Below are 19,954 nucleotides of genomic sequence, written 5' to 3' on the forward strand. Positions count from 1 at the left end.
TGAGCTAATGCACTTGACCCCCGGGAATGTTGCCGGTCGCGATGGATTAGCCGGAGAAGAGACCAGAGAGGAGGAGGCTGGAGGGGAGGGAGGGTTTCTGAAGAGAGACGGAGACAGATGGAGGGAGGATATGCAAACAGAGATGGGTGAGAAATCGCAGGAATTTAATGAATTCCGACAGAGGCTGAGAGCAGATCTGCAGCTGGGTTTCACTCGTCTCTCATCTCCCAGCGTCTCCACCTGACCAGGTGGCATTAAAGTCGCTTGTGTCCCGGTCGAGCGGCTGTTTACTCAGTCACTGCTGATTAACCCACAGACAGAAAGGCGACATCAGGACATCGCCACCGATACTGGAGATAAGAGTCCTGGATTCTGCGCCATCGGCTGTGAACCTGCAGCTTGTGTTCAGAGCAGCAGATGGGAGAAGTTTCACACAGATAAAGTCAGATAGATGTAAGGAAGTCCACTGCACGGGGTTTCATTTTGGATTTTTATTGCATTACGGCTACGAAATGTTATTTAAAAAATGATTTGCGACTTGCACATTCTGAACCAACATTTAAAGCTGTTACTTCTAATAACAAAGTGTGTTTAATTCCTTTCACCCTCCTGTTGTCCTCATTTACAGGCACCAAAAAATATTGTTTCCTTGTCTGAAAAAAAAAACTAAAAATTCAGCAAAAAAATCCTCAAATTTCTGAACATTTACCAAACTTTCAGGAAGAAAATTCCAATAATTGCTTAAAAGTTTCCCTTAAAAGTTTTATTTCAAAAAATCCCCCATATTTGGCAAGAGAATTCCTGGAAATATTTTCAAAAAATTAGTAAAAATCTTATAAAAAAACTAAAAATATCTAAAGTGATTACATATATATCAGTAAAACTTCTAATATTTTCTTTAAGAAGATTCACATAAAAAACAACCAAAATCCAGCGAATTTCACTTCTTTCTTTATTTTCACCAAAAAATGTTCAAAGATTTCTCAAAAATGTTAACAAAGTGGACATTAGAAGCTTCACTGTGAAAATATATCGTTTTCCACACTTTCAAACTTTAAATCTGGTCAATTTTGACCCGCAGGATGACACAAGGGTTAAACACGCTGGCAACTTTGAGAGACATCTCATCTGTTTTCAAAAATCTCCCAAATTGCACCTTTATCAGAGCAGGAAACTGTAAAAACAGAGGGGACTGTCAGATTTAAAGTTTTGCAGTAGATCTTGAAAGAATTCTCAGTGATGTGGAGTTCTGCTGGGAAAAACTAAGCTTAAAATGTTATATTAAGGTTTGTTACCACAGTGACAAACCTCAGTCCTCATGTCTTTGAGATCAGAAGTCCCAGTTTGGCAAAGACTGTATCGGTCTTATTTTAAACTGAGAGGATCTCAGTCTGATCTTCATTTAGCTTCACAACGTTCTCACTCATCCACTCATTAAAGGCGACACGCTGTTAGTTAGATTGGACCGAGAATTTAGGTCGTCTGATCAGCTCAGCTCTGCAAATTCGCCCCATGCTGAGAAATCATGGATCAAAGATGGTAAGTTGAATGAATAAACAGCTAAGAAGCAACTCACTCAATTAAAGCAAACTTCCCAGGATGCACTGCTCAAGTTAAAACTCGCCAAAGACTCTTGGTTTTTGTAGTTTTAGCAAACAGACGTGGTGGAAACTGAGTTTTTATCCTTGTTAAATGAACTACTGTTCTATTCTAACAAAGACAAACATCAGTGATGAATTCAACTGCTGACTAAAAGTTTATCTGAGTGGATCCAGCATCAGCCAAACAGCTATTTGCATTAAAAAAAAAAATCATTCTGCTGATGCTGTCAGTTCTCAAAGCTAAATGAAGAAACTCTTTGAAAGTGAACAACAAAAACAAGTCTGTCTGCAACCTGTGAGTGCAGCTGATTCAATATCTGAAGTTTATCAAACTGAAACAATTTCAGTTGAAATAACAGCTTAAAATTGTTACATTCTTTCAAATATATATAAATATTATATTTTTTCTCATATAAATTCAGTAAAACTGTCTAATTTTACGGCCAACATGTTACTTTAATGACAGCTTTGGCCTGTTTTTAATGGTAACCATGTTATTAATTCTCTTTCTGTGATTCACGATATTTTATCTGCAATTTAACAAAAGGGAAAATCTGAAAGATGACCTTTTTTTTATCATTTTTTCAATCCTTAGCATACAGAAGTTTTCTGACAAATAATGACAAATAACTGTAATAAATTATGTCTTTGTTAACTTACAACAGTAAACTCGCATTTTCTATACTGCATACTTTTACTTTCATTACTTTAAGTACATTTTCGTGACAATACTTACATACTTTTGCCCGGGTAACATCTTGCAGTGTGGTATTTGTACGTTTTACTCAAGTAAAGACTGTGAATATTTCTTCCATCTCCGTTTTCCTCACTATGTTCACCCACAACTCAATGAATTCACTTTATGTAGTTTCATATTTCTTTCATCACAGATAACATCTGTCCTCCTGCTCTCTGCACAACAATATCCGGACCTAAAGAAAACACAACGCTGCTCTCACACACAGGCAGGAGTTTAAAATAAATACTGTGTGATTTATCACATGGCGAACAAAGGCAGCCGAGGCTCAGCTGCAAAGGAGAAAGAAAGGAAAACCTTGAGCAGCCTCGCTGTTTAAGCCTCAGTGTGAAGAAGCAGAGCTGCCAAACACTCCAAAGTTTTCAGCGACTCTCCTCCCCATCGCTGCACAAGACCTTGAGCTGCACACAGACTTGAAGGCTGACCAGCCGAGCTCAGAGAAAAGAGAAAACGAGACAGAAAACAGAGAGAAAGTGATGGCGGACGTCTGTCAGCTGCCAAATACGTCTTCAGATAACAGGCAGCGAGTAAACAGAGAGCAGGCTTTCCATGCTGCATCTGTATGCAGTCAAATACCTGAAGCCAGCAGCAGACACCAGCAGACGTGTCAGAGGAAGATGCAAGAGGGGAAGGATGCACTGTGCAGAAAAAATATTCAAAAACCAACACTAACTAAAATCTAGCAGCAAAATACATCTTCTGTAAATAATCAGTAAAGCTGTAGTAGTCAAAGAATATATAAAAAAAATATTAAAAACAGTAAATATCTGTGGAATAATGCTATTTTTTGCTAATTTAAATACAGTAACAATTGTGTGTTTTTAAGGTCAAAAATTGCAAAGGTACCAAATAATAGATGTAGATATTACTTACAGTTTTGTCTTGTTTGTTTTTACAGTTAATGTGTAAATTAATTCTTTTTTTCTGTCAAAAATACTGTCTGAAATTAAAAAAAACTGTGAAAATGTGTAAAATAATTACATTTTCTGCCGATTTAAATTCAGTAAAAATGTGTAATTTTACAATCAAATGTAACAAAAATGATATCTCTATATAAAATTTAATCTACAGACTTTCATCTTCTTTCCTTTTTTTTACTGTTGACTGGTAAATTAATTATTTCATTTCAGTGATTTATTGGTTACTCGCTATAATGCAACAAAACAAGGAAAACCCTTAAAAGTGACAATTTAAAAAATGATTTACCACTTTTTAAGGCATAAGATTCAAGAACAAAGAGGTTTTATTTGTCACATGCTCATACAGTGTGAGCAGTAAAAAGCAAAGTGACGGCTCTCAAGGCTGTGCAAAAACAACAAGACGTAATAAAAATGGACAAATCTTCAGAAAAACAACAGAAAATAAGAAACAAGTCATAATCCCGAGTATACAGTGATTTTCCTTCATATAACAGCAAACATCTGTAACATAAAGATATTATTGCAGATTCAAATACAATAAAATGTGTCTAATTTTAATGTCACACAATGCAAAAAAGAAATTATTGTTATTATCATTTATAAAAACAGGTTTTTGATGTGGATATTACTCACAGTTTTGGTTGGGTTTTTTTTTTTACAGTAAATGTGTGTTTTTTTTCTGTGATTTTACTACATATCTGTAATTTAACAAAAATTCAGTACAAAACTGTAAGATAACAGTGTATTGTTCACGCCTGGTTATAGAGAAGCTTCACCTCATCGTTCAGTCACTGCTGAAGAGCCTGAAGAAGCTGCTGATGAGACACCTCAGCACAACAGTCCACATTTATTTTCTGTTTTACTGAATCACAAATTATAAGGCGCCGATTTAAACTGGTTTCCAGAGTAAGAAGTCCTTGTGAAGCTAAAGTGTGAGAGTAGCTACAGTGTTCTGTAATTACAGTGATCAGTCTTCAGTTGGAAACATGTTCCGGCCTTCGCTGCATTGATCTCATGTGTTTCTATTCAGTGTTTATCTGCTCTCTGTGCATGTGGAGCAGAGGTCTGCTGCTTCTCTGTGTGGAGGTGGAGATGTTTGTGCATGTGAGGACATGAATTCAGCAAAGAGCTGCAGAAAGTTCATCAACAACAGTCTCTGTTTTCATTTCTTTCTCTGGCAGCGAATCCATAAAGGTTAAGGCATGTTTAAACAGCTACTCCTGCACTGTAAAACAAACAACAGATTTAACTGCAACTTTTAAAAACAAATGGTCATTTCACAGATTTTTTTTCCAATGTTGATAAATTACTGGTAATGCAGACATTTAGTAAAATTATAGGAAAAAAAGTTATCTTACATGTTAGCTGTCAGAAAACAAGTCTATAAATAAGACTATAAATAATTACATCAAAAGGAAGTTTGACTGTAAAATTTTCACTGTATTTAAAGAAGCAAGAAATATCATCATTTTACTGATTTATAATATTTGACAGACATATTACTGATATTAAGAATTTTAAAAAATGCTTTTAAAAATGTGTTATTTTACAGAATTTCACTGTTAATTACCGTAATTAGTAAAAATCATTAAAAAAAGTGTCAATTTACATGTTAAATGTAAAACACATTACAATTAAAAAATTGTTAAACCATCAACAATAAAACTCTGAATTTCTAAAACTGATAAATAGTTGTTTTGCAGTACTTAGCCATAAAATTACACAATTTTCATTGTATTTAAAGCAAAAAAAATTAATAGTTTTGTAATATTTGCCATTATTTAAAAGGAAACAAAAATTATAAATAACTGTAAATTTCCCATATATGTTGAAGACTTTCCTGTTCTGGTGAACTAATCACAAAATAAAAAGTTAATTTACGTGTTAACTGTAGAAAAAACAAACCAAAATAATGATAATATGAAATAAAGTGAAAAATGTCCACATCAGAAATCTGTATTTCAACAAAAAAATACACTACTTTCCATATTAAATTCAGCTAAAAGTAATTATTATATTGTAGATATTTGTTGTTTCTTACACTGTTACGTTTTTGAACGTTACGGTGTTTCCCCTTTTTCACGCATAATTGTTTAAAAAGTGCCAAAAAGTGTAATAAATAGCAAAGGTATCTTAATTCGAAATGTTTTGATGTGTCACAAGCAAATGTAATCCAGGAGAAAATGTGTTTCCCTTCAAATTAAATTGAGAATTCAGTTTAACTGACTAAATACCAACACTTAGTAAGATCAAACAACAAACTGAAGGGATTGTGCAGCACTGTTGGCTATTATGTTTATTCTAACCACCGTTTTGCTTCAAAAACTACTTCCTGGGTTTCAGATGAACTAGTCTGGAGTATTTTAATAATGGATGATTGTGACGTCTTTCCTGTTGCCTTGCCAGTCTCTGCTGTTTTACATTAAACCTCATGCCTTCATGTTTCTCTCCCTGGTTCCTTTCCGGTCACACTGGCCACTTTTTCAAACCGTGGAGATGTTCCACAAACGGCTGAACTGTGCTCGTTCATCCTAAATTTAGCCCACTCTGCTGATCCTTCTCCACGGCTGTGGGAAACGCTGCATACTTTCCTCCTCTCTGCTCCCAGAGCAGCGAGGACCCTGGCCGTCCCGTCAAGTGCCTGATTGTAACTCACAAGAACAGGTCCAGTGTTTTGGGCGTCCTTCCTCTGCTTCCCTTTTCTTTTCTCTACAGCCCATAAATAAAATAAAACGGGTCTTTATCCTCGACCTGAAACAATGGGCTCCCTCATTGGGCAGAGTTACAGTACGTCCACTGAACACCTCAAGGACAAAGAGGCCGATCTGCAGGCAGTTTGTCCTCGAGGACGGCATACCAATAATGCCTTGTGGTCTAGACATATGTTTCCATCAGCCGGCCCACACAGAGGTTAGAGATTCACGATTCAGTGACCTTCCTTTTAAGCGATTTGACCACAGCGACCGCATAATTTGCAGGACCGAATATAAGCTACCGTTTCACGCTGCTAGCAAAGAATATCAGCTTTGAGACAGCGAGCGAGTCGGACTAATTTTGGTGATGTTTTCGGAGATGCAGCTCCAAAAATCTCCCTCCGATCTAAATATTCAGCTGCTGTAGGGAGGCTCGAATGAGGGCAGAAAAAGAAAAAAGGAGGGCTTGTGTACGAGCATGAGGACAGAATACAAACCCTCGTAAAAAAAAGCGTGAGTCAGACGCAGCTTTAAATACACAAACTTCACTCCGGGGCTCAAGGACGCTCAGAGCTGCATCACCCACAGTCCTGCTTATGAAAGCAACCCTGAAGAAAACCTCATTGTCAAAATATCATTCATCCCTGCAATCTGCATCATCGGTGTCGTCAGCATCAGCAGCCTGAATCTTAATCATCACGGTGTTGATGTCATCCTTCATCCCTCCTCCGCCTCATTATCACACCACCATCACCATCATCATCCAGCCGACCTGGACTTTTCCGACCCTCCAACGACAAACTCGCTTCCCAGTGAGACTCTTTGACTCATTCTGACCGAGCAAAACCACATGGGAGCGGTGAGGAAGAGCCGGTCACATCCTGGAGAGGAAGGTGAGCTGTGCTTTAGAGCATTTAGGTGATTAATTTATGAGATGACGAGTACACAATCTTGGCCTCTGACGAGTGAAGTCAATCCACCAAATAAAGCATTAACGGACTCATTCAACTCTTTCTGAACAGTTCCAGAAAAATATCTACCCGCAGTGCAATTCCAGCAACGTTTCACATTAATATATTAGTTCTATTATCCATAAATTACTTCTTTTTTTCACACTGGGGCACTAAATAGCTCTAATATGGCTCCTAATAGTTGCGCCTTAACTCAGTGGCCAAACAAAGAAGGCACTTTCCAACCAAAGGATATGAAGAAGATGGCCCGGGATTAGTCGACCAAAGACTAAACATTGGCTAATCCTCTGAACTCCAAGCAGCTTATTGGTGTTTTATTTGCTCCAGTAAGATTTTTACTCATTGTGGGCTCATTTTTCACAGCAACATAAAGTCCTGCACCGCTATGGAAAGAGAACAACCATGAAGAGGGAAGGAAAGCTCAGAAATATCTTCTGTGCAGTGTGATAGTTATTATGCCATAAATCCTAAAGAAGCAAACTAATACTATTAAAAATAGAGGCTCCACATACAAACTTGTTCTCACTACTCTGCACATCAGCTGCAGAAAGATGTTTCACCATGCTGAATGCATCTTACAACAACTTGCTCGAGTGAATCGCGTAGAATAAGGGGATTTACATGAAATTTCACAATTTTAAGGTTGGGTTTTGTTCATTTTTCTGCATGATGCATTCACGGGAAGTCAGAGTCAAAGTTTCTCATGCTTGTAAGTCATCTGATTTTGGCATTTTTTTTAAATGACAACATGTTTTTACATCTGTTGAAAGATTTTGGGGTTCAGATGGTTGAACTAATATTTATGTATAACTAGCATGAGATTTTATTAAAGTAGAATGCCAGTAAACTGCTGCAGCAAAGTGCCACTAATCAGGGCTGCATCATCTTTAGCGCTGCAGATGTAAATTAGCTAAAGTAGCGGTATGAATGATATTTAGTAAAACTAGTGCAGCCTGGCAGCATTTTGATCCAAATAAAGAAAATAAGGTTGAGTAGGATTATAGAACAAACTCTGGAGCCAAGAGCGGAAAGAAGGCTGCTGGTGCTAATGATGCTAACATTAGCCACATTCTGCAAACCACAAATAACATGTTTCACCTGCAGACGCTGTGGAAAAGATAACGCAGCTCATCATGCCAGTGCCTGCAAAAGATCTGCCTCCACTCCACTCTGTGTAAGACAAACGCTTCTGAGAGTATTAAATGCACTGTAATTATACTGTAATCAAATAGACTGAGCTTCAATACATGCAAAATGATTGCATCCCAATTGGGGCCCAACCAGCGTTTTCTTACTTTTAAACAAGTGGATTGGTCTAAATTTAAATTTCTATTTAATCAAGGAGGAAATTAGTCCCTAGTGATCCCTTGTGTTGGCACAAGAACAGCATAGCAACGCTTTATATTAGAAGAAAAAGCAGTCGGTCAGTTCTCTATCCAGAACATCAAACAGCTTTGTGTGCGTCTAACATCAAAGCCTGCACGCTTTACTGCCCATGCATTCTGCTGAGAACATAAAGAGTCGGTATCCAGGACAAAACCTAAACAAAAGTCGGTCAAAGCAACATCTGTGGCTCCTCTCATTTGGATGCCGGCCTGAAAGCAGCGCCAGCGTGTTTCCAGGAAGGCAGCCGGCTCTGGTTATTACTAGGAAACTGTCTTGGAATCCCCAGCAGCCTTCGCTAGAGCTTTGGTTTAACCGCTCTTTGGCAGATTCGCAGCGACCGTCGTGTTCCTCCCCGTCGGGTTCGCAGAGAGCAGCGGGGTCTCTGCAGCAGATAAATGTTTGGACAGGAGAGGCTCCAGGTCGCTCGCAAAACAATGAGATCAAACGGCACCATCAAAGCCGTCGAGAGAGATCAAACGCCATCGGAAAGAACTTCACTCTCACTCCATATACAGACAGAGATGGAGGATTACTGGGTATTAGATAGCAGGTCTGTCGCTGCTGCCGCTGGTGGTTTTTACTCATGAGAGTCGGTGCAAACGAAACATCAAGGCGACAGGAAGAGACGTGAGCAGAGAAGCGCCGCCGCTGATGCGCTTTAAAGAAATATGAAGGATCTCCACAAAAAGCAGCCGAACTCTGAGAGCGGTTTCATTTGACGGCTCAATAAAGAGTCGACCAAGTTCGGTGACCTTTGACCCCTCCGCCATCTGACAAACCAACAAAATCAATGGAGCTGCTGCTGACTGGGAGTGATTCTGTGCCAAGCCATCCATGAACCATTAAGGTTCATTAGTTTCCTCCCAGGCAATTTAAGGACGAGGCTCGCGGGGGGCTGAACATCAGGAGGAAGAAACACATCCACTCCACTAAATACTGCACTCTGACGCTGCAGTATTTAGTTTGTCTGCAACATGAAAAACTGCAGGAATTTTCACCAATAACTCAGCTTGGAGAGAATGAATCATCCTGGATTTATATGGGTGATTCTGTATGGGGGTGCATCTGCATCAAAAAAAAAAAAAGTTTGAAAAAATGGTGCAAAATGCAGTTTGGAACCTTTCTCATTTGGTATATCACTGGGAAAGGCATTCAAAATTGTTTTTATGCTTTGGATGATGTTCAGATTTTACTTTGTAGTCACAGTGCAATGTTCTGCACCTACAGCAGACTAGCGGTCCAGTTGGACAACAGATCTCTACGTCAGTCTGTCTACTTTAATAATGAGGACTGATGTGTTTTTAGCTGTGAGGAATCACACTGCCTCCCAACACTGAAGGCTTGTTGGCAGGAATCAGCACAACATTCACCCTCCTGCAGCAAACCCTGGCTGCACTTGATTGTACGACATTTTTAAAAAAAAAGCCACATAGCTGCTGAATCTGACGGTCCTCGGTTGCAAAAAGTACTCTAAAATTTTTGCAAATAAGGAGCTAGCAACCTGACACTCCATATAGCGCATCGCAATGCTACCAGAATGCATTGTGGGGCATTTTACACAAGGCGTGTGAAGGCGTGTTGAGGTGACGGATGCTGTGGATATGAACCACAACAACTGAAACTTGCTATTTGCAAACGGCGAGATCATAAGGAGAGAACACGGCAACAGGGATGAAAGAAGCTATTTGGAGCCTCAATGAGAGACGTCAAGTCTGTATAACAACAGACGGTGCAATGAACAGAATGTAAAAGTGAACCAGGCTGCACTGCAGAGATTTTTACAATATTGCATCTTACAGTTGGTAAGTTGTTGTTAAGCTGCCTTTCATACCGAAGAAGAGCAAGATATCACAATTTTGAGCTTTTCCAATATCATGCAGCTCTCCCTCATCACAGAATCGATGCTGAAACGATGTATTGTGAAGCTCGTCACAAAATTTATACTTCTCCTGCTTTTCTGTCTTTATTATTCCACCTCTGTCTTTAACGCCACGCTGGGGCTAATCAGCTGCAGGGGGGGCGTCTATTTTCCACCTCATACCGCCATCAATGGGGCCTTTCAGAGAGGAACCTTCCCTCCGCTGATTAAAACATCATTTCCTCGTGGACCTGCACACTGCTGCTATTGAGACGTGCCCCCTGTAACGTTCTCACTGCGCCCTTTTATATTTACTGGTGACCCGCAGACCTCTGCTGCAGCGTACATATGGTATCAGCTTGCAGAAAGCAGTGAACACAAACAGTCCAAAATAAACAGAGCCGAAGAGAGACACTTTAAACATGGGAGCCAAGTCCAGAAAAGAGAAAAAGCCCTCCTCCGTATGAGGCTCTATTTAAAGAAGGCACCAATCAGAGCAGCCCGCTATAAAGCACGCTGCATTAAATTGACTTCCATGTGGATTTCTTGCTTGTACCATAAAAAAGGGCCTGTCAGCTCCCTGACGTTTTGAGGGCAACGCAGGGATGAGATGAGAAAGGAAGAGGAGCAAGGATAGAAGGAATGGAGGCGATGGCTGCGGTGCATCTCTACGAGGCGAAGCAACACAAACCCCCGACTCCCCGACCAATTACTAACACACGCATCGATCCAGCGAGGCGACGAGGTGTGGCGAACACGGCCGGAGACAGCCAGCAGTCGCCGGGCTTGCACATTAATCTATACAAAAACAATGCTGCGAGTTCACAGGGCCGCTGCAGTGGAATCAGGGGTTTCAACACAAACAAGCGCCCACGCAGAGCCGACGGAGGGTTACCTGTAGGTCAAAGAATTTGCTGTATCTTCTGTAGATGATGTGGGAGGTGTTGTCAGAGTAGGTGACATTGATGAGATACACCTGCCGAGAGAAGAGAGAAAAACAGCAACTTGTCATTTCATTACTTTCTTTTTAATCCCTGAAGCGAGAGGCTTTTTTTCTGTTGACATTTACACTTTAAAAAATCCCCAAATTTAACCAGTAGAAGCTCCACAACTGTGAGGTCAAACTGAACAACCTCAGCCTCTATGCAGCAGAAACAGAAATACAATAAGATTCTGTGTCTCCTTCAGCAGATCAGAGGGAGATTTGTCAAATTTAGGCAAAAATGAGCATTGGAATAAGTAACAGCTTTATAATGTAGTGAAACTGGTGTAGATTCCAGGTTAGCTGGTTGATACATCACCTACTCACTCTCTCTGGAAATTTTCCGATGTTATTGCCTTTCAACCTTAAATCATGGCCAATATAAGTCAGTTTTTTATGACAAATATAACAAAAAAAGGCTCTTTCATGTCAAAGTGAAAAAAGTTTTCAACAAATTCATGACAATTCATTAAAATATATAACAAAAAAATAAGCATTTTCATCACCTTGACTGACCTCCAAACTAACTGAGACTATTAGGTCTAACTTATTTACATTCAAAGAGTTCAGTGTTGGTTGCATGTCACACCTGAACCAATACTTTCCAGATTCTGCAAAATCATAGCTCTCATATAAAGGTTTTGGTTTTGTGGCATTCAAGGTATTGTACAATATGTTATGGCAAAATATTAAAACCATGCATTTTCCACATAGTTGTACAATATACAGCTATTTTTATCATATAGTTTTTAATTATCGTCTTTGGTTTTTATTGTTTCCTTGAAAGGCGCTTGAAATAAAATGTATTATTATTATTATTATTATTATTATTATTATTCGCTGTTCTGCTCCCAGTTTGTTATGATCTTTTCAATATAAAATAACCAAGTTGAGATTTAATATGTTGCAAATATTACCTTTTTCTGTTGATTTAGAAATCATTCAGGCTAATAAGGTTAATAGTAGAATCATACAGTGGTCAGTGGAACATTTAGTTCATCTACTGACAGCATGCAGGTTTGTTTTTCAGTAGGTATGACTTCAGCCAACCAACACTTTCTCTGGTTGACTGCAAATGTAACTACAAAACTACCAAGTCTCATACAACAGAAATGAACCACAGCAAATGTTGCATCCATTAGGTAAAAGTAAAGGTTTGTTCTGGGGGACTGTATGTGATTTTGATGACATATCACAACTTTAAGCTTGGATTTTTTAATTATAACAAAACTGCAGATGATTACTTCAAAGGCTGTCAGAAAGTTGAAAATCTGATGATGCTTTCTAATTTTGGCGATTTAGTAACTGTGTATAACATAGAATGCAGTTCAGTAGAAAAACCCCAGAGTTTTTCTGACTGTTAATCACAGCTGAGTCACTAATGGCTCCTTTTTTGCACTGAGAAGTTCATAGTTTTTGCTTACAGAATCTGGGGAAAGTGGTTAATTTTTGACAAATTTATAAATAAGACATGTAGAACAAAGTGATTTTGATGAAATATCACAATTGTAAGTTTAGATTTGGTTAAATTTAAAAGTAACACATGAATGATTCAATAACCATTGGAGAGGTTGAAAATCCAACATTTTTTTTTGTTTTGGCTCTGACAAAAGATGTCATTTTGGAGATTACTTTAACCCTTTACGCTTCAGTGCGTAGTAGGTGTACCGCCGGCGGTACACTTACTAATTTGCATAGGAATTTCAAGAATGTCTGACGGCTGCAAACGCGATTATACAAACACTATACGTCGATGGAAAGCTTAGATTCTCATGAATCCGCCGGTATAAACCACTTTCAGATGCGATTACCACAGCGGGTGAGAAAAACACATTTGTCTGACAAAAACGAATATTCATCCATCCGTTCTCTATACACGGCTTCAACGCACACAGCGCGACTCACATTTCCGGGTTCATTACTACACACAGAAAAAAGATTCCACAAAAAACGGCCATAATCCAACCTTTTACATCCAGACAACACAAGCCAGTAAACTATTTTGTCCAAAACATGTCCTGAAGTCGGTATAAAATCCACGAATCGGTCGTTTTCAAGGAAATGCACCTCGCGATGCGCATCCAATATTCCCTGTATTTTTTGTAATTTTTTGAATTTAAAAATAGAATATTAGCGATTTTTTGTACTGAAAACGGCTGGAATTGACTGAAGCTTAAAGAGTTAAAGATATCTCCAAACTTCCTAGCAGGTTTTCGAGCTCAGAGGATAAATCACAGGAGTACGGGACTCAAACTTCAAAGTATCTTTGCATTTAAAAAAAAAAAAAAAGGAGTGTATGGGGACATCCAGGAAGGAAAAACAAAAGCATCCAACTACAGTGACTTAAAACACAGAATCCTCATATTTTACAATATTTGTCAGTTATTTTAACCATTTGATGATCAGTCCTGGTTGAAATAAGACATGCTGGTTTGATAATTGTAATTTCCTACATAAAACACATCCACGAGCCACATGGACGCAGTGACTCATAAATCGATCATCAGGCTGGGTGCTGACATCATCCCTCCTCTGCAGGACTTTAGCCTTGGCTGCAGCCCTGAGAAGCCTGATAAGATTCAGATTGAGTCCATTTATCCGTCAAGAGGAGGTAAGTGATGCCGCCATCATCTCTAATCTAATGAAACAGAGATAACCAAGGTAGCGGATCCGGAGGGCAGCAAATTTTCATCAGAGAGCAGGTGGGATCTATGAATCGCCGATACAGAGGCGTTCAGAAACAACCTGGATGTGAAATTACTGGAGTGGATGAGGTCTTATGAAACATCAGGCTAGATGAGCTTCAGTGGGAACACCTCGAGAGTTGAACACTATTCAGTAAGGACGACTAATAAAGTTATGATATTCTGATCTACTAACAAAACAACAGGAACTCATCTCCATATAAAACACGCCTTAAAAGTCCAGTAGATAGTTTGTAATTGTCCACAGAAACAAACTAGGCAAGCAACTTTTAATCAGGCAGGACAACACTGTTCGAAGAAAACATTTCTGTCTGAAGGTTCCTGTCTCTACTACTTTGAAAAGGACAACTTTAAGATTATTTTTGTTCAGTTTTGAGGACACCTCAGAAACGGTTGGGATTCCAGAAAGTTTGTTTACAGTAAGTACCATCCACAATGTAAATTAAGATATGTCCATAACAGCAGTTTTCAGCTTTAGTCAATTAAAACTACTTGATTATGTGGGGGGGGGGCGGGGGGGGCGGGGGGGGCACATTTGAGGTAAAAAGAAGAACTGTTTTATAATTATTCAGGCATTTATTGGAAGTAAAGTGAAGTGGCCGACAGGAAACGAGAGAAGAGAAGGTAATGACATGCAAAATGAATTTAAAGAGCCAAGATTATGCACACTGTCAGGTTTATATTATTTTTGGGGTATATTAAAATGTTTTTCCGTCCTTCAATATTCAAAAAACGTATTATTTTTCTGATATTGTACATTGCTGGAGAACCTCCTCTCAATGTTTGACTGAAACGCTCTGTTTCAGCTCCTGTCTCTTTAAGGTGAAAAGCCCAGTCTGCTCTGATTGGTCAGCTGGGCCGACCAAAGCAAGGCGATGCTGGTTAGTAACTACAGATTTCTGAAAATATGCAGAGAGATCTGTGCAGCTGTAGTCAGGAAATAAAGCTGGACTGTGAAGAAACTGCTCATTCTACTAGTAAGGTGTTCTGCGAATGTGTTACACGGTGATGTAGATCAGTAACAGAAGAAAAGTCAGACAAGGTGTTTCCTTTGGTCTGCATTTTGGGTGTTGTAAGTTTGTAGACCTGTAACATGCATAAAAAAGCAAGAGAGGAACCCAAAAAATTCAGATTATGGGCTCTTTAACCATCTGAACCACAAAACTTACACCAGAAATTCCACCGTTTCTAAAAAAGAAAATGAAAAAACAGAGAAAAAAAATCACTGGATTTTCAATTTTCTGACCATTTTTGAACTAACTCTGCATAACTTCTCGTTCTATTTGTAAAATTAAACAAGTCTACGCTTTAAACAGAGATATCAATTTTTCAACACGTCTCTTTTAAAAATTCGCCAAAAACAAAACATTAAAATAAATTTAAAAATTGGAGGAATTTTTTGGTTAAATTGCATGCAGTGTTTACAGAGAGGAGAGGAGACAATCATGGGAAAATATGCATCCAGTAGAAGATCTGTATCATGTGGAGCCACCATTGTTTTCCAGTGTTGGTAACACCTGCCAGCACTTTGTGTTCATTGACTCCAAGTTTTGTCTTTTTTTTTGTGAAATTATTTAAAAAATAATGAACATTACATATGTGTCATATCGGGGGGAAAAAATGCATGTTAATGTTGATAGTTTTTTTTATTTACTGTGGCCCAATCATAACGGCCTGTTACAAATTTCGGTATATTTTGCAGCCACTAAGCACTTCAAAGCTGCACGCATTTGGCGCGTCTTCAACATTCGGCTAAAACAGCCATTATCAAGTGATTTGCAATAAATTAAAGTTGTCACCCAGCCAAGGCATTCCAGTGAAGTGGCCCAGACGGAGCGCAAATAGAAATCCACTCAGCATCGAGCCACCGTGAGCGCTCAAACCATCGACTTTGCTTCATGTGCAGCATTCAGATTAAAAAATAAAGGCGCCGCATTTCCTTCGTGAGCCGTCGCTGCTCCATCTTTCTGACTGATCTGTACCTGCCAGCAGCCTCCAGAGCCGAATGAGGCCGAGCGGAAGACCTGACGCCGATGTAAGAAGGGCAGCAGCCTGAAACTAAAAGAGCTTCCACAACAAAGCCGTGGGTTGAAAGGCCGTGTTGCTGCTAGAAGGGGCTCAGCTTCTGCTGGCGACGAGCCACGGCAGTATGTTCATGCAAACACAGCTACTGGCATCCAGTCACACTACACTGACAAACTTGTTCTTAGCACAGCGGGTGTCACCACAGCGATTAGCTTTGGCATTTATTGCTATGAAAATGTGCTCCCCGGGGTACCGCCGAGTCACAAAATCTGAAAATTCGCATACGCAGCCACAGTCAGCAAGCGCCTTTGTGACTTCTGTAGCAGAACAAGGACACGTGAGAACCAGCAAAGAGCCTATTTTTACAGCTGGTTAATGAAGCTGCTCTGAGAGACAACAGGGCGTACATTTAGAAAGTGAGGTAGCTGCTGGTTGAGGTGTCACATGAGGCCTTGTTCTGCTGCAAAAGGATCAGCTTCAGTGCCACAAATGTCCAAAATAGCTGGTTGAACATAGCAGTCCACACGGAGAAGATAAAGCTCAGAGGGGATTTGAGGGCCTACAATAATTATTTACATTGTCAATAAGTCTGGTAATTATTGTCTTGATAAATCAGTTATTTGAGCTATGAAATGTCAGAAAATGTTGAAAATCATGAAGGATGACAACCAAAAATATTCAGAAGAAGGGAAATAACTAGAGAATATCAAATATAAGAAGCCTTAATCAGAAAACGGATTAATCGATTCTTTAGTCAATAAAATGTCAGAAAACGTCAATAAAATGTCAATAGTTGTTTCCCAACATCTAGGACAAAATCCTCAAATGTCTTATTTTGTTAAAAACCCAAAAAATTCATTTTACCTTCATACTGTCAAGTTGGAATAAGGGGATTTTAATCTTTTCATTCATTAAAGAAACACTCAAACTGATTAATCAATTAGTTGTTTGGTCACTAAAATGTTAGAAAATGGTGAAAGACATTAATCAGTTTATTTCAAAGTCCTAAATAATGTGCACAAATCTTAAATATTCAGTACACTGTCATGCAAGAGGAAAGAAAATAGAAAATATTTACATTCAAGAACCTGGAATCTCAGAATGTAGATGTTTTTTCTCTTATAAAACTATTCAAACTGATAAATAGATCATCAAAATAGCCTATGATTAATTTAATAGTTGACTTCTAGTTCTTGCGGCTCTATTTCTGTTCAAGGTATTGGATGTTTATGTGGCACTGAGAGTGTTGCAGGCTAAAACTACTAAACTTTTAAAAATGTCTCATAACAACATAGTAAATAATATTCAATGAGTAGCAGCATGTCACACTAATATGTGGAAGTCAGTATTGTACAATGTCTTCAAATGTAGATATTACATTGTATTGTAAGCAGGTAAAAACAAACAAAAAACAATACATTTGAATAATTAATACAAATTTTCTATCACTGTACAGACAACTAGGGACACCAGCCTTTGTGTACAGTTCACAAAGATGAGGTAAATCAGTACTAATGAAGCTTTATATAAAGTAATAAACAGCATTTAAGGGCAGCTGACAAATGTACAAAATGTCACAATAATCCAAGACTGATGGAAAGGTTGATATATGCTTTATTCCTATGAGAGAAACCATTTTTTGTCTTAATTTGCAGGGATGTGATTTTTCCGCGAATTCGCGGAATTCCGCTTTTTTTCAGGGATGGGAATTTACCGCGGATCCGCGGATTACATTTATTTGAACGCCGATTTCACAAGTTTGAACACTTTATTGTCGCTGATACTCCCACGCGATGGTAACGACGTTAACGATAGCTTGTTAATGACGATTGTAAACGGCCCAGCGATTGGAAGTCGCTGCGCCGTGATGATCTCTTATCAGGGGTGAGTTGAAATATGAAAAAACAAAACAAAAAAAATTAGCCGTCATAAAAAAAACATCTTATTAACAAAAAATTAAAAATGCAGAAATCTAATAGTGATATTCTCTGAATCATATGTAGTTGCATGTCACAATAATACAAAACTAAACACATAAAACACTTCTAATATGAAATACTTAGTCACAAAAATGAAAAAAGTTATTTAAGCTGAAATTTTGTAACTAATAGAGCAGGTATGACGAGTTGTACCATGAAATTCTGATGTACTGGTAGATGTTTGATCCAAGTACAGCAGAGTTTGGGAGTTTCAAAGTAGTTCTACAGTTTTTGTTTCTTTTTTTTAAAATACAGGTATATATTGTTGTCTTCAGTCACTTTAGACACCACAAGTGCTCCACATTTCAGAGTCTCGTCCTCCCATCATGCCTCTGGATCGCTTAATTCCACTCGGATGCAAAGTCGTGCTGAGTTCAAGTATAAAACAGCAGCCAGGCTGGAAGATGTGGACTCATTGAAAGGATCCAAACCCCAGAAGCAGATGGCAACCGCATTGGAACACACAACCAACAAGCCTCACTGCTCTGCCCAAAATAAGTCAAAGTCAAACTTAAAGGCCTCCCGGCCCACGAAATAAACCCGACACAGGCAGCGAATTACAGCCAAGCCGCTGCCTCTCAGAGCGAATCCAGCAGCAAACATCCTCTAATTTTAATTAAACTTTCATTGTTCCATTCCGCATATTACATGGTAGCTGCTTCTTCTTCTCCACCTTTTCACGAGGCGACTAAAATAAGCCGACGCGAGCTGACTCAGAGCTCGAGGACGGCCGGTCGTGAGCGCTAAGAACAGGCGAACTGCCCTCGATCGAGTGACTCACTCCAATGTCAGTTAGGAAATAATCTGTCTGCAAATTAAATAACTCCACGAGATGAGCCTCTTTCACAATTTCAGACACAATTTCACACCAAGAGTCTGCAGTTTAACATCCAGGAGTTACAATTCTTGCTCAGCAGGCATGTCTGGACCAAAGACACGGCTGCACTTCCAAAATGAAGGCTGAAACTTGGGCGAGGTGGTTAAAACTAATAACAACGCCCACATCTGGATGCAGGAACTCAAATCGATGGATTGGGAGACAATGAGGAGGCTTCAGATGGCCTAATATTCTACAGTTTCCTCACACAGCTCCTGCAATGACGAATCTCTGTTAAATCAACCAAGAAGCGGTCTGTAAGCGAGGGTAAAAACAAGTCTTCTCTTATAACAGATTAGCTTCCACAGCGCTCAAACTTTCCTTTTCAAAGGAGTGATAAACAGGGACAACAACAGAAGAAAAACACAACTCAAAAGAAAGGCTTGGGGGGTTTGAATGTCCCAGATAGCGAGAAGAAGACCTTGTATTCCCACCGAGGAGCTTGAAAACAAAAAGTTGTATTCATGCTCAGACGCAAAGACAGAAACATCTTACATCGGAACAAACTGGACGTCTGATTACTTCATCGTGCTAAACGGCTGTAAACATCCATGCTTTTTCATATTCTGCCTCTCCTCAAAGAGCCTAATAATGAAGATTAACTTAAATCGATGACAGTTTAGATAGAAAACAACTTACAGCATTCGGAGGAGAGCCAGCAGCCGGTCTCACAGTTTTCAGGAGAAGAAGGCGAAAGAGGCAAGAGCTTGGCGGGGCACAGAATGTGGCCACGAACCCCGCCTAAACTACTATATTTAAAGTAACCTATAAAACAGGCAGACGGCATAGTTTCAGACCATGAAAGCGCAAATGATCTGACGACAAAAAAAAAAAGAAGTCAGGTTGGAAAAAATTCATGGGAGTCATGTCTTTCCACATGTAGCCACAGCTGCGCTAAATATACTCATGTCAGTTTTTCTTTCAGCTCAGCCCAAACGAGGAACAAATGAAAATGAAGACAAACACAAATTTGTCCAAGGAGTGAAATAAAATGCAGGAAAAGTTCATTCATAAGCTCACCAAAGACTGCCAAAACTGAGCCCTTTGACTTTTTAAAACAAGTTTCCTGGCCTTTGTGGTGGTTCTGATAACATTTCAAACTATTAAGAACAATCCTAAAGCTCTTTCATATCAGATTTCGGCAAAGCGAAAGGCCAGACGAGGTCGTGGATTCACATAAATCACTTTACAAACACCGCT

General features: G+C 39.1%; 1 protein-coding gene across 1 annotated transcript in view; it reads right to left on the reverse strand.

Moving 5' to 3' along the window:
- Positions 1-19,954, reverse strand: part of LOC110963291 (SH3 and PX domain-containing protein 2A-like) — a 132,390-nt gene that overhangs the window by 102,511 nt on the left and 9,925 nt on the right. The window contains 1 exon segment of the mRNA XM_051945512.1: positions 11,082-11,162. Coding sequence (XP_051801472.1) covers positions 11,082-11,162 — 81 coding nt within the window.

The sequence above is a fragment of the Acanthochromis polyacanthus genome, chromosome 3, assembly GCF_021347895.1.
Source record: "Acanthochromis polyacanthus isolate Apoly-LR-REF ecotype Palm Island chromosome 3, KAUST_Apoly_ChrSc, whole genome shotgun sequence".
In the NCBI taxonomy this organism is placed as follows: domain Eukaryota; kingdom Metazoa; phylum Chordata; class Actinopteri; family Pomacentridae; genus Acanthochromis; species Acanthochromis polyacanthus.